Consider the following 16,335-nt stretch of genomic DNA (forward strand, 5'->3'; position numbering starts at 1 on the left):
CGTCCCCCCCGCGCTCTCCTCCCCCGTCCCCACCGCGCTCTCCCCCGTCCCCCCCGCTCTCCTCCCCCGCCCCCGCGCTCTCCTCCCCCGTCCCCCCGCGCTCTCCTCCCCCCGTCCCCCCCGCGCTCTCCTCCCCCGTCCCCACCCGCGCTCTCCTCCCCCGTCCCCCCCCGCGCTCATCCTCCCCCGTCCCCCCCGCGCCTCTCTCCTCCCCCGTCCCCCCCGCGCTCTCCTCCCCCGTCCCCCCCGCGCTCTCCGTCCCCCGTCCCCCCCCGCGCTCTCTCCTCCCCCGTCCCCCCCGCGCTCTCCTCCCCCGTCCCCCCCGCGCTCTCCTCCCCCGTCCCCCCCGCGCTCTCCTCCCCCCGTCCCCCCCCGCGCTCTCCTCCCCCGTCCCCCCCCGCGCTCTCCTCCCCCGTCCCCCCCGCGCTCTCCTCTCCCCCGTCCCCCCCGCGCTCTCCTCCCCCGTCCCCCCCGCGCTCTCCTCCCACCGTCCCCCCTCGCGCTCTCCTCCCCCGTCCCCCCCCGCGCTTCCTCCCCCCGTCCCCCCCGCGCTCTCCTCCCCCGTCCCCCCCGCGCTCTCCTCCCCCGTCCCCCCCGCGCTCTCCTCCCCCGTCCCCCCCCGCGCTCTCCTCCCCCCGTCCCCCCCCGCGCTCTCCTCCCCCGTCCCCCCCAGCGCTCTCCTCCCCCCGTCCCCCCCCGCGCTCTCCTCCCCCGTCCCCCCCGCGCTCTCCTCCCCCCGTCCCCCCCGCAGCTCTCCTCCCCCGTCCCCCCCCGCGCTCTCCTCCCCCGTCCCCCCCGCGCTCTCCTCCCCCGTCCCCCCCCGCGCTCTCCTCCCCCGTCCCCCCCCGCGCTCTCCTCCCCCGTCCCCCCGCGCTCTCCTCCCCCGTCCCCCCGCGCTCTCCTCCCCCGTCCCCCCCGCGCTCTCCTCCCCCGTCCCCCCCCGCGCTCATCCTCCCCCGTCCCCCCCGCGCTCTCCTCCCCCGTCCCCCCCGCGCTCTCCTCCCCCGTCCCCCCCGCGCTCTCCTCCCCGTCCCCCCCGCGCTCTCCTCCTCCCCGTCCCCCCCCGCGCTCTCCTCCCCCGTCCCCCCCGCGCTCTCCTCCCCCGTCCCCCCCGCGCTCTCCTCCCCCCGTCCCCCCCCGCGCTCTCCTCCCCGTCCCCCCCGGCGCTCTCCTCCCCCGTCCCCCCCGCGCTCTCCTCCCCCGTCCCCCCCGCGCTCTCCTCCCCCGTCCCCCCCCGCGCTCTCTCCCCCCGTACCCCCCCGCGCTCTCCTCCCCCCGTCCCCCCCGCGCTCTCCTCCCCCGTCCCCCCCGCGCTCTCCTCCCCCGTCCCCCCCGCGCTCTCCCCCCGTCCCCCCCGCGCTCTCCTCCCCCGTCCCCCCCGCGCCTCTCCTCCCCGTCCCCCCCGCGCTCTCCTCCCCCGTCCCCCCCGCGCTCTCCTCCCCCGTCCCCCCCGCGCTCTCCTCCCCCGTCCCCCCCGCGCTCTCCTCCCCCGTCCCCCCCGCGCTCTCCTCCCCCGTCCCCCCGCGCTCATCCTCCCCCCGTCCCCCCCCGCGCTCTCCTCCCCCGTCCCCCCGCGCTCTCCTCCCCCGTCCCCCCCCGCGCTCTCCTCCCCCGTCCCCCCGCGCTCTCCTCCCCCGTCCCCCCGCGCTCTCCTCCCCCGTCCCCCCCGCGCTCTCCTCCCCCGTCCCCCCCCGCGCTCTCTCTCCCCCGTCCCCCCCGCGCCTCTCCTCCCCCGTCCCCCCCGCGCTCTCCTCCCCCGTCCCCCCCGCGCTCTCCTCCCCCGTCCCCCCCGCGCTCTCGTCCCTCCCGCGCTCTCCTCCCCGTCCCCCCCGCGCTCTCCTCCCCCGTCCCCCCCGCGCTCTCCTCTCCCCGTCCCCCCCGCGCTCTCCTCCCCGTCCCCCCCGCGCTCTTCCTCCCCCCGTCCCCCCCGCGCTCTTCCTCCCCGTCCCCCCCGCGCTCTCCTCCCCCGTCCCCCCCTGCGTCTCCCCGTCCCCGCGCTCTCCTCCCCCGTCCCCCCCGCGCTCTCCTCCCCCGTCCCCCCCGCGCTCTCCTCCCCGTCCCCCCGCGCTCTCCTCCCCCGTCCCCCCCGCGCTCTCCTCCCCGTCCCCCCGCGCTCTCCTCCCCCGTCCCCCCCGCGCTCTCCTCCCCCGTCCCCCCCGCGCTCTCCTCCCCGTCCCCCCGCGCTCTCCTCCCCCGTCCCCCCGCGCTCTTCCTCCCCCGTCCCCCCCGCGCTCTCCTCCCCCGTCCCCCCCGCGCTCTCCTCCCCCCGTCCCCCCCCGCGCTCTCCTCCCCCGTCCCCCCCCGCGCTCTCGCTCCCCCGTCCCCCCCGCGCTCTCTGCTCCCCCGTCCCCCCCGCGCTCTGCTCCCCCCGTCCCCCCGCGCTCTGCTCCCCCGTCCCCCCGCGCTCTGCTCCCCCGTCCCCACCCGCGCTCTGCCTCCCCCGTCCCCCCCGCGCTCTGCTCCCCCGTCCCCCCCCGCGCTCTGCCTCCCCCGTCCCCCCCGCGCTCTGCTCCCCCGTCCCCCCCGCGCTCTGCTCCCCCGTCCCCCCCCGCGCTCTGCTCCCCCGTCCCCCCGCGCTCTGCTCCCCCGTCCCCCCCGCGCTCTGCTCCCCCGTCCCCCCGCGCTCTGCTCTCCCCGTCCCCCGCGCTCTGCTCCCCCGTCCCCCCCGCGCTCTGCTCCCCCGTCCCCCCCTGCGCTCTGCTCCCCCGTCCCCCCCGCGCTCTGCTCCCCCGTCCCCCCCCGCGCTCTGCTCCCCCGTCCCCCGCGCTCTGCTCCCCGTCCCACCCGCGCTCTGCTCCCCCGTCCCCCCCGCGCTCTGCTCCCCCGTCCCCCCGCGCTCTGCTCCCCCGTCCCCCCCGCGCTCTGCTCCCCCGTCCCCCCCGCGCTCTGCTCCCCCGTCCCCCCGCGCTCTGCTCCCCCGTCCCCCCGCGCTCTGCTCCCCCGTCCCCCCCGCGCTCTGCTCCCCCCGTCCCCCCCGCGCTCTGCTCCCCCGTCCCCCCGCGCTCTGCTCCCCCGTCCCCCGCGCTCTGCTCCCCGTCCCCCCGCGCTCTGCTCCCCCGTCCCCCCCGCGCTCTGCTCCCCCCGTCCCCCGCCGCGCTCTGCTCCCCCGTCCCACCCGCGCTCTGCTCCCCCGTCCCCCCCGCGCTCTGCTCCCCGTCCCCCCGCGCTCTGCTCCCCCGTCCCCCCCCGCGCTCTGCTCCCCGTCCCCCCCGCGCTCTGCTGCCCCCGTCCCCCCCGCGCTCTGCTCCCCCCGTCCCCCGCCCGCGCTCTGCTCCCCCGTCCCCCCCGCGCTCTGCTCCCCCGTCCCCCCCGCGCTCTGCTCCACCCGTCCCCCCCCGCGCTCTGCTCCCCCGTCCCCCCCGCGCTCTGCTCCCCGTCCCCCCCGCGCTCTGCTCCCCCGTCCCCCCCGCGCTCTGCTCCCCCGTCCCCCCCGCGCTCTGCTCCCCCGTCCCCCCCGGCGCTCTGCTCCCCCGTCCCCCCCGCGCGCTCTGCTCCCCCGTCCCCCCCCGCGCTCTGCTCCCCGTCCCCGTCCCCCGCGCTCTGCTCCCCCGTCCCCCCCGCGCTCTGTCTCCCCGTCCCCCCCGCGCTCTGCTCCCCCGTCCCCCCCGCGCTCTGCTCCCCCGTCCCCCCCGCGCTCTGCTCCCCCGTCCCCCCCGCGCTCTGCTCCCCCGTCCCCCCCGCGCTCTGCTCCCCCGTCCCCCCCCGCGCTCTGCTCCCCACGTCCCCCCCGCGGCTCTGCTCCCCCCGTCCCCCCCCGCAGCTCTCTGCTCCCCCGTCCCCCCCGCGCTCTGCTCCACCGTCCCCCCCGCGCTCTGCTCCCCCGTCCCCCCCGCGCTCTGCTCCCCCGTCCCCCCCGCGCTCTGCTCCCCCGTCCCCCCCGCGCTCTGCTCCCCCCGTCCCCCCCGCGCTCTGCTCCCCCGTCCCCCCCCGCGCTCTGCTCCCCCGTCCTCCCCCCGCGCTCTGCTCCCCCGTCCCCCCGCGCTCTGCTCCCCCGTCCCCCCAGCGCTCTGCTCCCCCGTCCCCCCCGCGCTCTGCTCCCCGTCCCCCCGCGCTCGCTCCCGTCCCCCCGCGCTGCTCCCCCGTCCCCCCCCGCGCTCTGCTCCCCCGTCCCCCCCGCGCTCTGCTCCCCGTCCCCCCCGCGCTCTGCTCCCCCGTCCCCCCCGCGCTCTGCTCCCCCGTCCTCCCCCCGCGCTCTGCTCCCCCGTCCCCCCCGCGCTCTGCTCCCCCGTCCCCGCCCGCGCTCTGCTCCCCCGTCCCCCCCCGCGCTCTGCTCCCCCGTCCCCCCCGCGCGCTCTGCTCCCCCGTCCCCCCCGCGCTCTGCTCCCCCGTCCCCCCCGCGCTCTGCTCCCCCGTCCCCACCCCGCGCTCTGCTCCCCCGTCCCCCCCCGCGCTCTGCCTCCCCCGTCCCCCCCCCCCGCGCTCTGCTCCCCCGTCCCCCCCGCGCTCTGCTCCCCCGTCCCCCCCCGCGCTCTGCTCCCCCGTCCCCCCCCGCGCTCTGCTCCCTCCCCGTCCCCCCCCCCGCGCTCTCCTCCCCCGTCCCCCCCCCCCGCGCTCTCCTCCCCCGTCCCCCCCGCGCGCTCTCCTCCCCCGTCCCCCCCCCGCGCTCTCCTCCCCCGTCCCCCCCGCGCTCTCCTCCCCCGTCCCCCCCGCGCTCTCTCCTCCCCCGTCCCCCCCCGCGCTCTCCTCCCCCGTCCCCCCCGCGCTCTCCTCCCCCGTCCCCCCCCGCGCTCTCTCCTCCCCCGTCCCCCCCGCGCTCTCCTCCCCCGTCCCCCCCGCGCGCTCTCCTCCCCCCGTCCCCCCCCCGCGCTCTCCTCCCCGTCCCCCCCCGCGCTCTCCTCCCCCGTCCCCCCCCGCGCTCTCCTCCCCCGTCCCCACCCCCGCGCTCTCTCTCCCCCGTCCCCCCCCGCGCTCTCCTCCCCCGTCCCCCCCCGCGCTCTCTCCCTCCGTCCCCCCCCGCGCTCTCCTCCCCCGTCCCCCCCGCGCTCTCCTCCCCCGTCCCCCCCCGCGCTCTCCTCCCCCGTCCCCCCCCCGCGCTCCTCTCCACCGTCCCCCCCCCGCGCTCTCCTCCCCCGTCCCCCCCCCGCGCTCTCCTCCCCCGTCCCCCCCCCGCGCTCTCCTCCCCCGTCCCCCCCCCGCGCTCTCCTCCCCGTCCCCCCCCCCCGCTCGCTCTCCTCCCCCGTCCCCCCCCCGCGCTCTCCTCCCCCGTCCCCCCCCCCGCGCTCTCCTCCCCCGTCCCCCCCCGCGCTCTCCTCCCCCGTCTCCCCCCCCCGCGCTCTCCTCCCCCGTCCCCCCCCCGCGCTCTCCTCCCCCGTCCCCCCCCGCGCTCTCCTCCCCGTCCCCCCGTCCCCCCCCCGCGCTCTCCTCCCCCGTCCCCCCCCCCGCGCTCTCCTCCCCCCGTCCCCCCCCGCGCTCTCCTCCCCCGTCCCCCCCACCGCGCTCTCCTCCCCCGTCCCCCCCCGCGGCTCTTCCTCCCCCGTCCCCCCCCGCGCTCTCCTCCCCCGTCCCCCCCCCCGCAGCTCTCCTCCCCCGTCCCCCCCCCGCGCTCTCCTCCCCCCGTCCCCCCCCGCGCTCTCCTCCCCCGTCCCCCCCCGCCGCGCTCTCCTCCCCCGTCCCTCCCCCCCCGCTCTCCTCCCCCGTCCCCCCCCCGCGCTCTCCTCCCCCCGTCCCCCCCCCGCGCTCTCCTCCACCCGTCCCCCCCCCGCGCTCTCCTCCCCCGTCCCCCCCCCGCGCTCTCCTCCCCCGTCCCCCCCCGCGCTCTCCTCCCCCGTCCCCCACCCCGCGCTCTCCTCCCCGTCCCCCCCCCGCGCTCTCCTCCCCCGTCCCCCCCCCGCGCTCTCCTCCCCCGTCCCCCCCCCGCGCTCTCCTCCCCCGTCCCCCCCCCGCGCTCTCCTCCCCCGTCCCCCCCCCCGCGCTCTCCTCCTCCGTCCCCCCCGCGCTCTCCTCCCCTGTCCCCCCCCGCGCTCTCCTCCCCCGTCCCCCCCCGCGCTCTCCTCTCCCGTCCCCCCCCGCGCTCTCCTCTCCCCGTCCCCCCCGCGCTCTCCTCCCCCGTCCCCCCCCCGCGCTCTCCTCCCCCGTCCCCACCCCCGCGCTCTCCTCCCCCCCCCCCGCGCTCTCCTCCCCCGTCCCCCCCCCCGCGCTCTCCTCCCCCGTCCCCCCCCCCGCGCTCTCCTCCCCGTCCCCCCCCCGCGCTCTCCTCCCCCGTCCCCCCCCCCGCGCTCTCCTCCCACCGTCCCCCCCCCGCGCTCTCTCCTCCCCCGTCCCCCCCCCCGCGCTCTCCTCCCCCGTCCCCCCCCCGCGCTCTCCTCCCCGTCCCCCCCCGCGCTCTCCTCCCCGTCCCCCCCCCGCGCTCTCCTCCCCCGTCCCCCCCGCCCGCGCTCTCCTCCCCGTCCCCCCCCGCGCTTCTCCTCCCCCCGTCCCCCCCCGCGCTCTCCTCCCCCGTCCCCCCCCGCGCTCTCCTCCCCCGTCCCCCCCCGCGCTCTCCTCCCCCGTCCCCCCCCGCGCTCCTCCTCCCCCGTCCCCCCCCCCGCGCTCTCCTCCCCCCGTCCCCCCCCCCGCGCTCTCCTCCCCCGTCCCCCGTCCCCTGCCGCTTGCTCGCTCTCTCCTCTCCGCCCCCCCCCCCCCCCTTAATGTGCTTAGCCCATTTCCCATTCCTCAGAAAGGAAGTGGGAGATACAAGATTGTGGATTACGATCACTGGCAGCTCGGCAGGAAGTGGAGAATTGCAGCGATGGATGAGCTTACCCAGTATTGCGATTATGTGCGTGTGTTGATGCGACTGATAGGCACGAACTCTCTAAGCACCAGTTGTTTACTGCTATAGTTCAGAGTCCTATCTGAGGTTAAAGCATTCTCGTTCATCCTGACAGTTACAGTGAGGTCATTATCAACTGCGACCAGCTCAGTCACAGGATATGTCAAAACATGAACACTTGTACACAAAGTAGAGATTGAGAGGTTTATCCCTGAGGCAGATCTTGTGCTGGATTCACACGGTTTCTTTCAGCTCCTGGAATGGTCTTGCACCTCTGGGCTGTGACATACTCTTAAACTCTGAATACCAGGGTCAAGGATTACTACAGGGCCATAGTCTGTTAGCCTGGGAACGGTGCATAGAGCTAGGTGAGTAAACATGGGTGTGGGACAACAGCAAGATCTCCCTTTCCCTTCCCTGGTCCCGCGTTTAGTTCACAGTTAGCTTCTGTCATACTGTCAACTGATATCCTGAGACTGTGCCTGCGAGTGATTGGATGTTGAATCTGATGTCTTACTTTTTCTTTCAGTATTTAACTGGCATGGTGATAACGATGCTCACAGACATCATCCACATCGCGATCAGCTACGACCGTTACGCTGGCGTACAAATCGACATCGCATCGAGGGACCAGTTCCGTTTCAGTGTTGGCATGGTGATTTTGAGCCTCCTTCTGAAACCGATTTCTTGTCTCTTTGTGTATCAGATGTACAAGGAACGAGGGGGAGATTGCAACCTAAACATTGGTAAGAGCCTGGCCCCACCTGTACCTGTTACTGTAACCCTGGGCAACAGTGGAGAAGGGCAGGAAGATGCACTAAAGGAAAGCTTGGAGCTAGATAAATCTGCACAGCGAGAGGCACCGATTTGGCTCGTTGTCTTCCCTCACCCCAGTGGCACCTGGTAGAGCAAAGATGTTCTCATTCTGTACTAACCAGGTGACCTCCTCCTCCGCCCAAGCTCCGGAGTGGGGGAGTTCCCCCCTCTTTACCCCCCCCCCCCACCCCCACCAAAAGCTCCAGAGTGGCGAGTTCCCCCCTCTTTACCCCCCTCCCCCACCAAAAGCTCCAGAGCGGGGAGTTCCCCCCTCACCCTACCTAGCTCCCATGACGACCTGATCTAGTAACGTATGCTGCACAATGAATGGGACAGCCTGTATCTTAGCAAGAGGGGCAAGTTTAGAATCCGCAGCATGCTGGATTTACCTGTGCTCTGCCGCAGTGTCCGCTGAGCAGGTTCCTCTGATGCTGCAGCAAGCCACACACGATGACGCTATGGGTCAAACTTCCTGCTCCCAACTGAGTGCAGGTTGCCTGTCACAAGGGCATGGGGATGCCGCAGCCGGGGATTATTACTGTCTAACAGTAACTAACTGTTGGGTCCATACACCAGATTAAATTGAGTGTCAAAGACATGAATCTGATTGGAGCGAGTGAGCAGAGACATTCAGAGCAATCGGTTCTGTCTGTGGGGTGAGGTGGGCAGTTAGCACAGACTCTCATTGGGGGTGGGGGGGGGGGGCCACAGACACGGACTCTTGGGGGCGGGGGACTGGAGGGCACAGACTCGCTGGGGGCGGGGTGGACATAGACTGAGATTGGAGAGATTCAAATCACAACTGAGCCTGATTATGTCCTTTCCTGAGATCCACACTCTTGTTTGAATAAGGTGAAACTAACCCATTGTGAACTTCAACAGCTGTCTCCCTGTTAAGAACATTAGAACATAAGAAATAAGAGCAGGAGTCGGCCATTCTGTCCCTCGAGCCTGCTCCGCCATTCAGTAAGATCATGGTCTGATCATCTACCTCAACTCCACTTTCCTGCACTATCCCCATATCCCTTGATTCCCTTAATATTCAAAAATCTATCGATCTCTGTCTTGAATATACTCAATGACTGAGCCTCCACAGCCCTCTGGGTTAGAGAATTCCAAAGATTCACTTCCCTCTGGGTGAAGAAATTTCTCCTCATCTCAGTCCTAAATGGCTGACCCCTTATTCTGAGACTGTGACCCCTGGTTCTAGACTCCCCAGCCAGGGGAAACATCCTCCCTGCATCTACCCTGTCAAGCCCTGTAAGAATTTTGTATGTTTCAATGAGATCACCTCTCATTCTTCTAAACTCCAGAAAATATAGGCCTAGTCTACTCAATCTCTCCTCATAGGACAATCCCCCCATCCCAGGAATCAGTCTGGTGAACCTTCGTTGCACTCCCTCTATGGCAAGTATATCCTTCCTTAGGTAAGGAGACCAAAACTGTACACAATACTCCAGGTGTGGTCTCACCAGGGCCCTATATAATTGCAATAAGACATCTTTACTCTTATACTCAAATCCTCTTGTAGTAAAGGCCAACATACCATTTGCTTTCCTAATTGCTTGCTGTACCTGCATGTTAACTTTCAGTGATTCATGTACAAGGACACCCAGGTCCCTCTGAACACCAACATTTCCCAATCTCTCACCATTTAAAAAATACTTTGCTTTTCTATTTTTCCTACCAAAGTGGATAACTTCACATTTCTCCACATTATATTCCATTTGCCATGTTCTTGCCCACTCTATACTTAGCCTGTCTATATCCCCTTGAAGCCTCTTTGCATCCTCCTCACAACTTACATTCCCACCTAGCTTTGTATCATCAGCAAACTTGGATATATTACATTTGGTCCCCTCATCCAAATCATTGATGTAGATTGTGAATAGCTGAAGCCCAAGCACTGATCTTTGCGGTACCCAACTAGTTACAGCCTGCCAACCCGAAAATGACCCGTTTATTCCTACTCTCTGTTTTCTGTCCATTAACAGATCCTCAGTCCGTGCTAGTATATTACCCCCAATCCCATGAGCCCTAATTTTGTTTAATAACCTCTTGTGTGGCACCTTATCGAATGTCTTCTGAAAATCCAAATACATCACAGCCACTGGTTCCCCCGTAACTATTCTGCTAGTTACAACCTCAAAAAACTCTAGATTCATCAAACACGATTTCCCTTTCATAAATCCGTGTTGACTCTGCCCAATCCTATTATTATTTTCTAAGTGCCCTGTTACCACGTCCTTAATAATAGATTCTAGCATTTTCCCTACTACTGATGTCAGGCTAACTGGTCTGTAGTTCCCTGTTTTCTCTCTCCCTCCTTTCTTAAATAGAAAGGAGGGAGAGTGTTAAGAATTACCATCCATAAAAATATAATCTAATTCTCTCTCAAATTTTGGGGTTTGATAAGTTTGGGCTGACAGTGGCAGTGTCCCCTGCCCCAAGCCCTCGAGAGGGTCCGTACCACGGGTGCAATATTCAGGAAGCAGTGAATTGCTGTGAATTCACTGTATTCATCTGGGGGGGTGCGGGGGGGGCTACTTTTTAGATCATTGTGCTTCATATTCGTATTTTATGTTGTACCTGTTCTGTTTTGTTTGTTTAGTTACCTGCTTCTCAACCTCCCGAAGGTGTTATCAAAGCTTATGTTTGTGTTTTTCTTTCTTTCTCTCTTGCTCTCTCCCTGCTCTCTCCATCCCAGACCTGGAGAACTCCATTGACAGCAGGTTTACGTGCGATAGTGTTGAATCCAGTGCTCACTGCGGTCGCTCCTACTGAACTACCCGTCCCTGCCTCTCCTGCAGTGCGTGCACACTCTTCCTCCCTTTGCTGCAGCCCTGAGCCCTCCTGCTTTGATTGCTGATCTTCCAGTAATCACATGATCCCTCCCGGGCTGCTGAAATGTTGCTGCCGTTTTTATACTGTTATTGTTTATTTGTCCTTCAAGATCCAGATTATTACAAGTTTGCATTTTTCATTTTTATATAGCATTTTTGAATTTTTTTTAATGTATTTGTTTGTTCATATTCTCATTGAAAAGGGATTTTTATCAAAGCTGTGGCTAATTGAATGAAGGTTTGTGGGTTGGTTTTGTACTTCTCACGAAGCTTCCCTGGAGGCCTAGTGCGTTCAGGCAGTGCGTGGCTGACCACCTGGGCTAGAAATTCACAGGTTCAATCTTGCTCTGTGCTGAGTTTGCTGAGCTTAACTGAAGCACTATAGTTGGCCTCAAGGCCCCTGTGTTGGGGAGGATGAAATCAGATGACACTAAAATAGGAGGCATGATGCATAGTTCTGAAGATTAAAGGAAGCTGCAAGGGCATAGAAACATAGAAGATAGGAGCAGGAGTAGGCCATTCGGCCCCTCGAGCCTGCTCCACCATTCAATGAGATCATGGCTGATCATCCAAACTCAGTACCCTGTCCCTGCTTTCTCCCCATATCCCTTGATCCCTTTAGCCTTAAGAAATATATCTAACTCCTTGAATATATTTAATGAATTGGCCTCAACTGCCTTCTGTGGTAGAGAATTCCACAGGTTCACCACTCTCTGGGTGAAGAAATTCCTCCTCATCTCTGTCCTAAATGGCTTACCCCTTATCTTTAGACTGTGACCCCTGGTTCTGGACCCCTCTGCCATCGGGAACAGCCTTCCTGCATCTAGTCTGTCTAGTCCTGTTAGAATTTTATAAGTTTCAATGAGATCCCCTCTCATTCTTCTAAACTCCAGCGAGTATAAGCCCAATCGACGCAATCTCTCCTCATACGTCATTCCTGCCATCCCAGGTATCAGCCTGGTGAATCATCACTGCACTCCCTCCTTGGCAAGAACATCCTTCCTCAGATAAGGCAACCAAAACTGCACACAATACTCAAGGTGTGGTCTCACCAAGGCCCTGTACAACTGCAGCAAGACATATTAGGGATATTAATAAGATGGTGGAATGGACAAAAAGGTGGCTGATAAAATTCAATGTCAGTAAGTGTAGGAGGTACATTTTGGTAAAATAATAATTATACTTTGAGCAAAGATAATCCCCAGCTTCATTTTTTCACTACCAACTGTCTCCTTAAACCCCTCTCCCCTGCTCCCTTCACCCTTGCTTCCAACAAGAAATGTCACTAAGATTGAGGCCATTCATTTAGCCTCCTCTGCTGCATCCACTTCTATCCCTGAACCCGCGGCTTTCTCTCCTATCTCCCCTCATGCCCTCTCCAAGCTCACCTTGTCCATGAGACCCACCTCCTGCTCCCTCAACTCCATTCCCAATAAACTGCTGACCACCCAATGTCCCTTCCTGGCTCCCATGCAAGCTGATGTTGTATATGGCTCCGTCTCCTCAGGTACTGTCCCCCTCCCTTTTAAAACTGCTGATATCACCCCCCTCAAAAAAAAAAAACAAACAAAAAAAAAAAAAATCATCCTTAATCCCTCTCTCCTGAGAAACCACCGCGTTGTCTCCAACCTCCCTTTCCTCTCCAAAGTTCTTGAACACGTTGTAGCTCCTAAATCTGTGCCCATCTTTCACGCAACTTCATGTATGAATCTCCAATCCAGGGTTTCTCAGGAGAGAGGAATCAAGGGTGATTTTTTTTTGAGGGGGCTGAAACAGCCCCAAGTGACAAGTGGCATGGTCTTAGGCTGTGGTACACTATCCCTCCTCATTCTGCTCAATCTCTCTGCAGCCTTTGACACTGTTGACCACACCATTCTCCTCTAACTCCTCTCCTCCATTGTCCAGTTGAGTAGGACTGCCCTTGCTTGGTTCCACTTTTGCCTATCCAATCGTAACCAGAGCATCACCAGCAATAGTATCTGTTCCTGTTCTCTCACCCCAAGAATCTTCCCTTGACCCTCTCCTCCTCTTCATCTACCTACTGTCCTCCAAAGATGTGTGGTTAGCTTCCACGTGTTCTCTGATGACAACCAGCTCTAACTCGCCACCACCTCTCGATCGCTCCACTGCCTCTCTCTTGTCAAATTGCTTATCTGACAGTCAGTATATTGATGAGCCTCTGCCACAAACTCCGTACCTTTGCCTCCGATTCAGTCACCCTCCCCGGCCACTGCTTCAGGTTGAACCACACTCTTCGTAACCTCAGCATCCTATTTGATTTCGAACTGAACTTCTGAACCCATATCCACTCCACCGCATAGATCGCCAACTTCCATTCCTGTAACGTTGTCTGTCTCCACCCCTGCTGAAACCCTCAATCGTGCCTTTGTAACCTCCAGACTCGACTCTTCCAACACTCTGCTGGCTAGTCCCCAATTCACCACACTCTGTGAACTTCAGTTCACCCTCAACTCTTCTGTTTTTACCCTGTCCCGCACCAAGTCCTGCTCATCCGTCACCCCTGTGCTTGTTGACCTACTTTGGTTCTCATCCTCGTGTATAAATCCCTTCATGGCCATGCCCTTCACTATCTCGAATGATCTCCAGCTATTCAAACCTCCAGGAACTCTGCGTTCCTCTGACTCTGGCCTATTGTGCATTTCCCTCCCTTCGCCCACGATTGACACCAGTGCCTTCAACTGTTTAAGCCCCACAATCTGGAATTCCTTCCCTAAACCCCTCTGCCTCTCCACCTCCATCTCATCCTTTAAACCCCTCCTTAAAATGCACCTCTCTAACCAAGGAGATTCACTCCTCCTGATAGCTCCTTTGACTTGGTGTCAATTATTGTCTGATTACACTGCTGTGAAGATTCTTGGAACAGTTTGCAAATTGTTGATTTGATGGAAATGTTTAAAATTATGAAGGGATGAGACAGTAGATAAAAACACAGTTTCCGGTGATTGAGGGGCCATACATATAAGAATAAATGTGAGATGTTGAGGACAGAAGAGGAGAAACTTATTTTACAGAGTTGAGGCTGTTGAATGTCAATGTCAACATTTCAGAATAGATTAGATAGACAGTTGAAGGCAAAGGGATTAAAGAGATATGGGAACAGGCCAAGAACATGGGATGAGGGTTACTGCTAACAGACTGGTTGGGCCGAACAGCCTGTCTCCTTGCAGTCATTTCTTTATACCATTTTGAGACTACAAATGATTTTACTACCCATTTCTTGGTCGGAGGTTGGACAGGTGAACGTTTCCCAGCTCTGCCAATGTTGCTTTAACAAACTAGTGCTGTCGAATTCTGGCAGCTCGCTGTGAGCTCGTGGCGGAGGTCAGGTCAATGTAGAGGTTCTCGGGTTCCTCACTTTAGTTGTTTTCAGTTCTTTCTGCCAGTGACCTGTTGGGGGGGAGAGAAAATGACTTTTCTCTGAATTGTTCTGTACAGGTTTTCCAGATTTAACTGGTAGTCGGGATCGAACTTCATACCAGACCATCGATGGGCAGGCACCTTACCACCAGCCCTTTGCTTCTGCGGAGACCAAGACCCCTACCACAGCCTATTAATGATCACGCTGTAAGGTGCCACTGTATGGAAGCCTGTATAAATACCTTGTGCCTTAGATTCAGTAACCGTGTGTGTGTGTTGGTGTGTGTGTTGGTGTGTGTGTGTGTGTTGGTGTGTGTGTGTGTGTGTGTTGGTGAGCAAACGTGTGTTCTGTGCCAATGTCCTATTCATGTCTTCCAGACGGTGAGGTTGCTATGGTGACTGTCCAGGAGGCAGCTGGGCGGCAATAACACAAAGCTGCCTGGAGTTGGAGGCTGCAGATTGTTGCACTTCAGGAGAATTCTGGCCCCAGTGAATTCAAATGTGGCTATTGGGACATAATATCAGTTGAATGGCTGTCTATATTATTTTCAGGGGAATTGCAGTCCTGGCTGAAATGTAAGACGCAGAATGAAAGCTGTTACCAGCTTCCCAGATGTTTAAAGGCACTGCTCAGCACAGTAACACTGAGCCATAATGACCAAAGGGTTGAAGGTGACTTGCCTCAGACCTTGACTAAAAGTACCTCGGGAGGCAGAGGCATCTGGTATTGGCTGTGATTCTTGCATGCTGAGGTACTTTACTGCTGTGTGTTGCAAGCCTTTCCATTGGAGATGGTGGCCCCCGAGTGCAACTGGGTCTTGGTTGGAAAGCAGTAAGAAAGACTTGCTTGTTTACCACACCTGTGACCTTTGAAAAATGAGGTCCAGGATGGGAGGAGTCTGCCTGCTTAATATTGAATTGCAGGTGTAACTGTGGCTGACTGCACTCTACAATGTAAAAGGGCCACTAGTCACTCACCATTTAGCCGACGGGAACCTCCCCACCAGCAGCTCACTGGACCACTGCTATGTTTTAGCTCCTGAAACTTGTGGCTGTATTAGAATTTACACTAAAATCCAACTTCATGCTTCAGTTTACTTGCTCACAAGCTATTTGAAGTTTTGTAGCTCCAGTAATTTTGTCTTCGTGGTAACATTCTCCCTGAGGTTTGGCAAGAATGGACAAGGAGTTCAGTGCTGCTCTGAATGCGACTACTATCGGAATTCTGTGCTACCAGACTCCAGCCAGAGGTGGTCTGTTGGGTTGGTAAGAATACTGCTCAATTGCTGGTTTCCAGGGGCCACAGAAGAGTGGCATCAAGTGACCAGCCCTGTCCTCCCTTCTCCAGGAAAGTGATTCAGCAACTTGCTATTTGGGAATTGAAGGTGCAAACCTGTGTTACACACAGTACGTTGCACCCTTCCCGCACAGTGAATTGGGTAGCCCATGTGGAATCGTGCAGATTTGTTGGGCTGACTGACCTGTTTCTGTGCTGTAACATTCTGTGAGGGCAAACAGCGCTCTAGTTTGCTGTGGGCCTGGAGACAATTTAGACTGCAGTAAGGGATCGCTGCTCATGGTCTCGCTTTCCATTTCCAAGAGCAGACAGGACTTCGATTATATTTACACTTGTAATGTATTTTGATGCTTTGGCAACATAAGATGTACCTTATCATGCCAATAAAGCGATTTGTATTGTATTGTATTGTATTGTAAGTTCCACATTCCAGGAAAGCATTTCTGTATTGCTAAAGTTGGTGTGTAAATGGGCTCTTTTTAGTTTTATTAACTAGTAAGTAGCTTGATCTTGCAATGTTGCACAATTGGTGATTGAAAGGAAGGGAGGGAAGTGACTAAGACCAGTGCAAGCAGTTGTCGGGGAACTGCTGCCATTGCCTGTGGAAATGGCAGTAGGTTAATAGCTTGTCTATTTTCCACAAAGATCATTCTTTCTGTCCCATTCTCGGGCTGGTTGCTTGCCTCAGCATGTGATCCTATCGCCATGGGAACAGGAATCGAGTATCAATCTTGGCCTCGCTGTGTGGGTGAACATTTAAATTTTGATGTGTAATTCTGCTCATTTTTGTGCCATTTGTTCTGATTTTGTTGCCTGGTTATTGTTAGCATCATGAATGGTATGACTGTGAAATGTATCATTTTATTATTGCCAATAAAATCCATTAACATGGACAGACTGCAGTAAAACTATCTCTGAATAAGGGCTACTAAATACAGGTGCACTGCAACATGGTTTAAACAGTCAGTTGGCAACATGGAATGGAGGCATTCTGATTTATTTTTCAATGAACAAAAGCAGCTGAATTTTAGGAAACCTCAGCAATACCAGGGAGAGTTTGCTGATCATGATTTAAACAAATAAATAAAAGATACATGTGGGCAATAACCTTGCTACCAGTATCCATGCCTGTGCGCGAGCCACAATACTGGGCACAGTCTCTGCATGTTGGGATCAAGTGCAGGCATCTACCTGCCCAACAGATGACTTCGTCAAATACTAAACCACAGCTTCAAGGTCATCCAATCACA

At 61.1% G+C, this 16,335-nt stretch overlaps 1 protein-coding gene across 2 annotated transcripts in view; it reads left to right on the forward strand.

Annotated features, from left to right (window-relative positions):
• agtrap (angiotensin II receptor-associated protein) overlaps window positions 1-15,978 on the forward strand; it is a 24,779-nt gene extending 8,801 nt beyond the window's left edge. The window contains exons 4-5 of one of the 2 annotated variants that reach the window (XM_085967133.1): window positions 7,281-7,497; window positions 10,275-13,860. In XM_085967133.1, the coding sequence (XP_085823259.1) occupies window positions 7,281-7,497; window positions 10,275-10,351 (294 nt within the window). In that variant the 3' untranslated portion in view covers window positions 10,352-13,860. The other variant, XM_085967132.1, reaches the window with a different exon arrangement.
• The last annotated feature ends 357 nt before the right edge of the window (window positions 15,979-16,335 follow it).

The sequence above is a fragment of the Somniosus microcephalus genome, chromosome 25, assembly GCF_052327205.1.
Source record: "Somniosus microcephalus isolate GS21.2 chromosome 25, FLI_Smic_1.0, whole genome shotgun sequence".
NCBI classification, from domain to species: domain Eukaryota; kingdom Metazoa; phylum Chordata; class Chondrichthyes; order Squaliformes; family Somniosidae; genus Somniosus; species Somniosus microcephalus.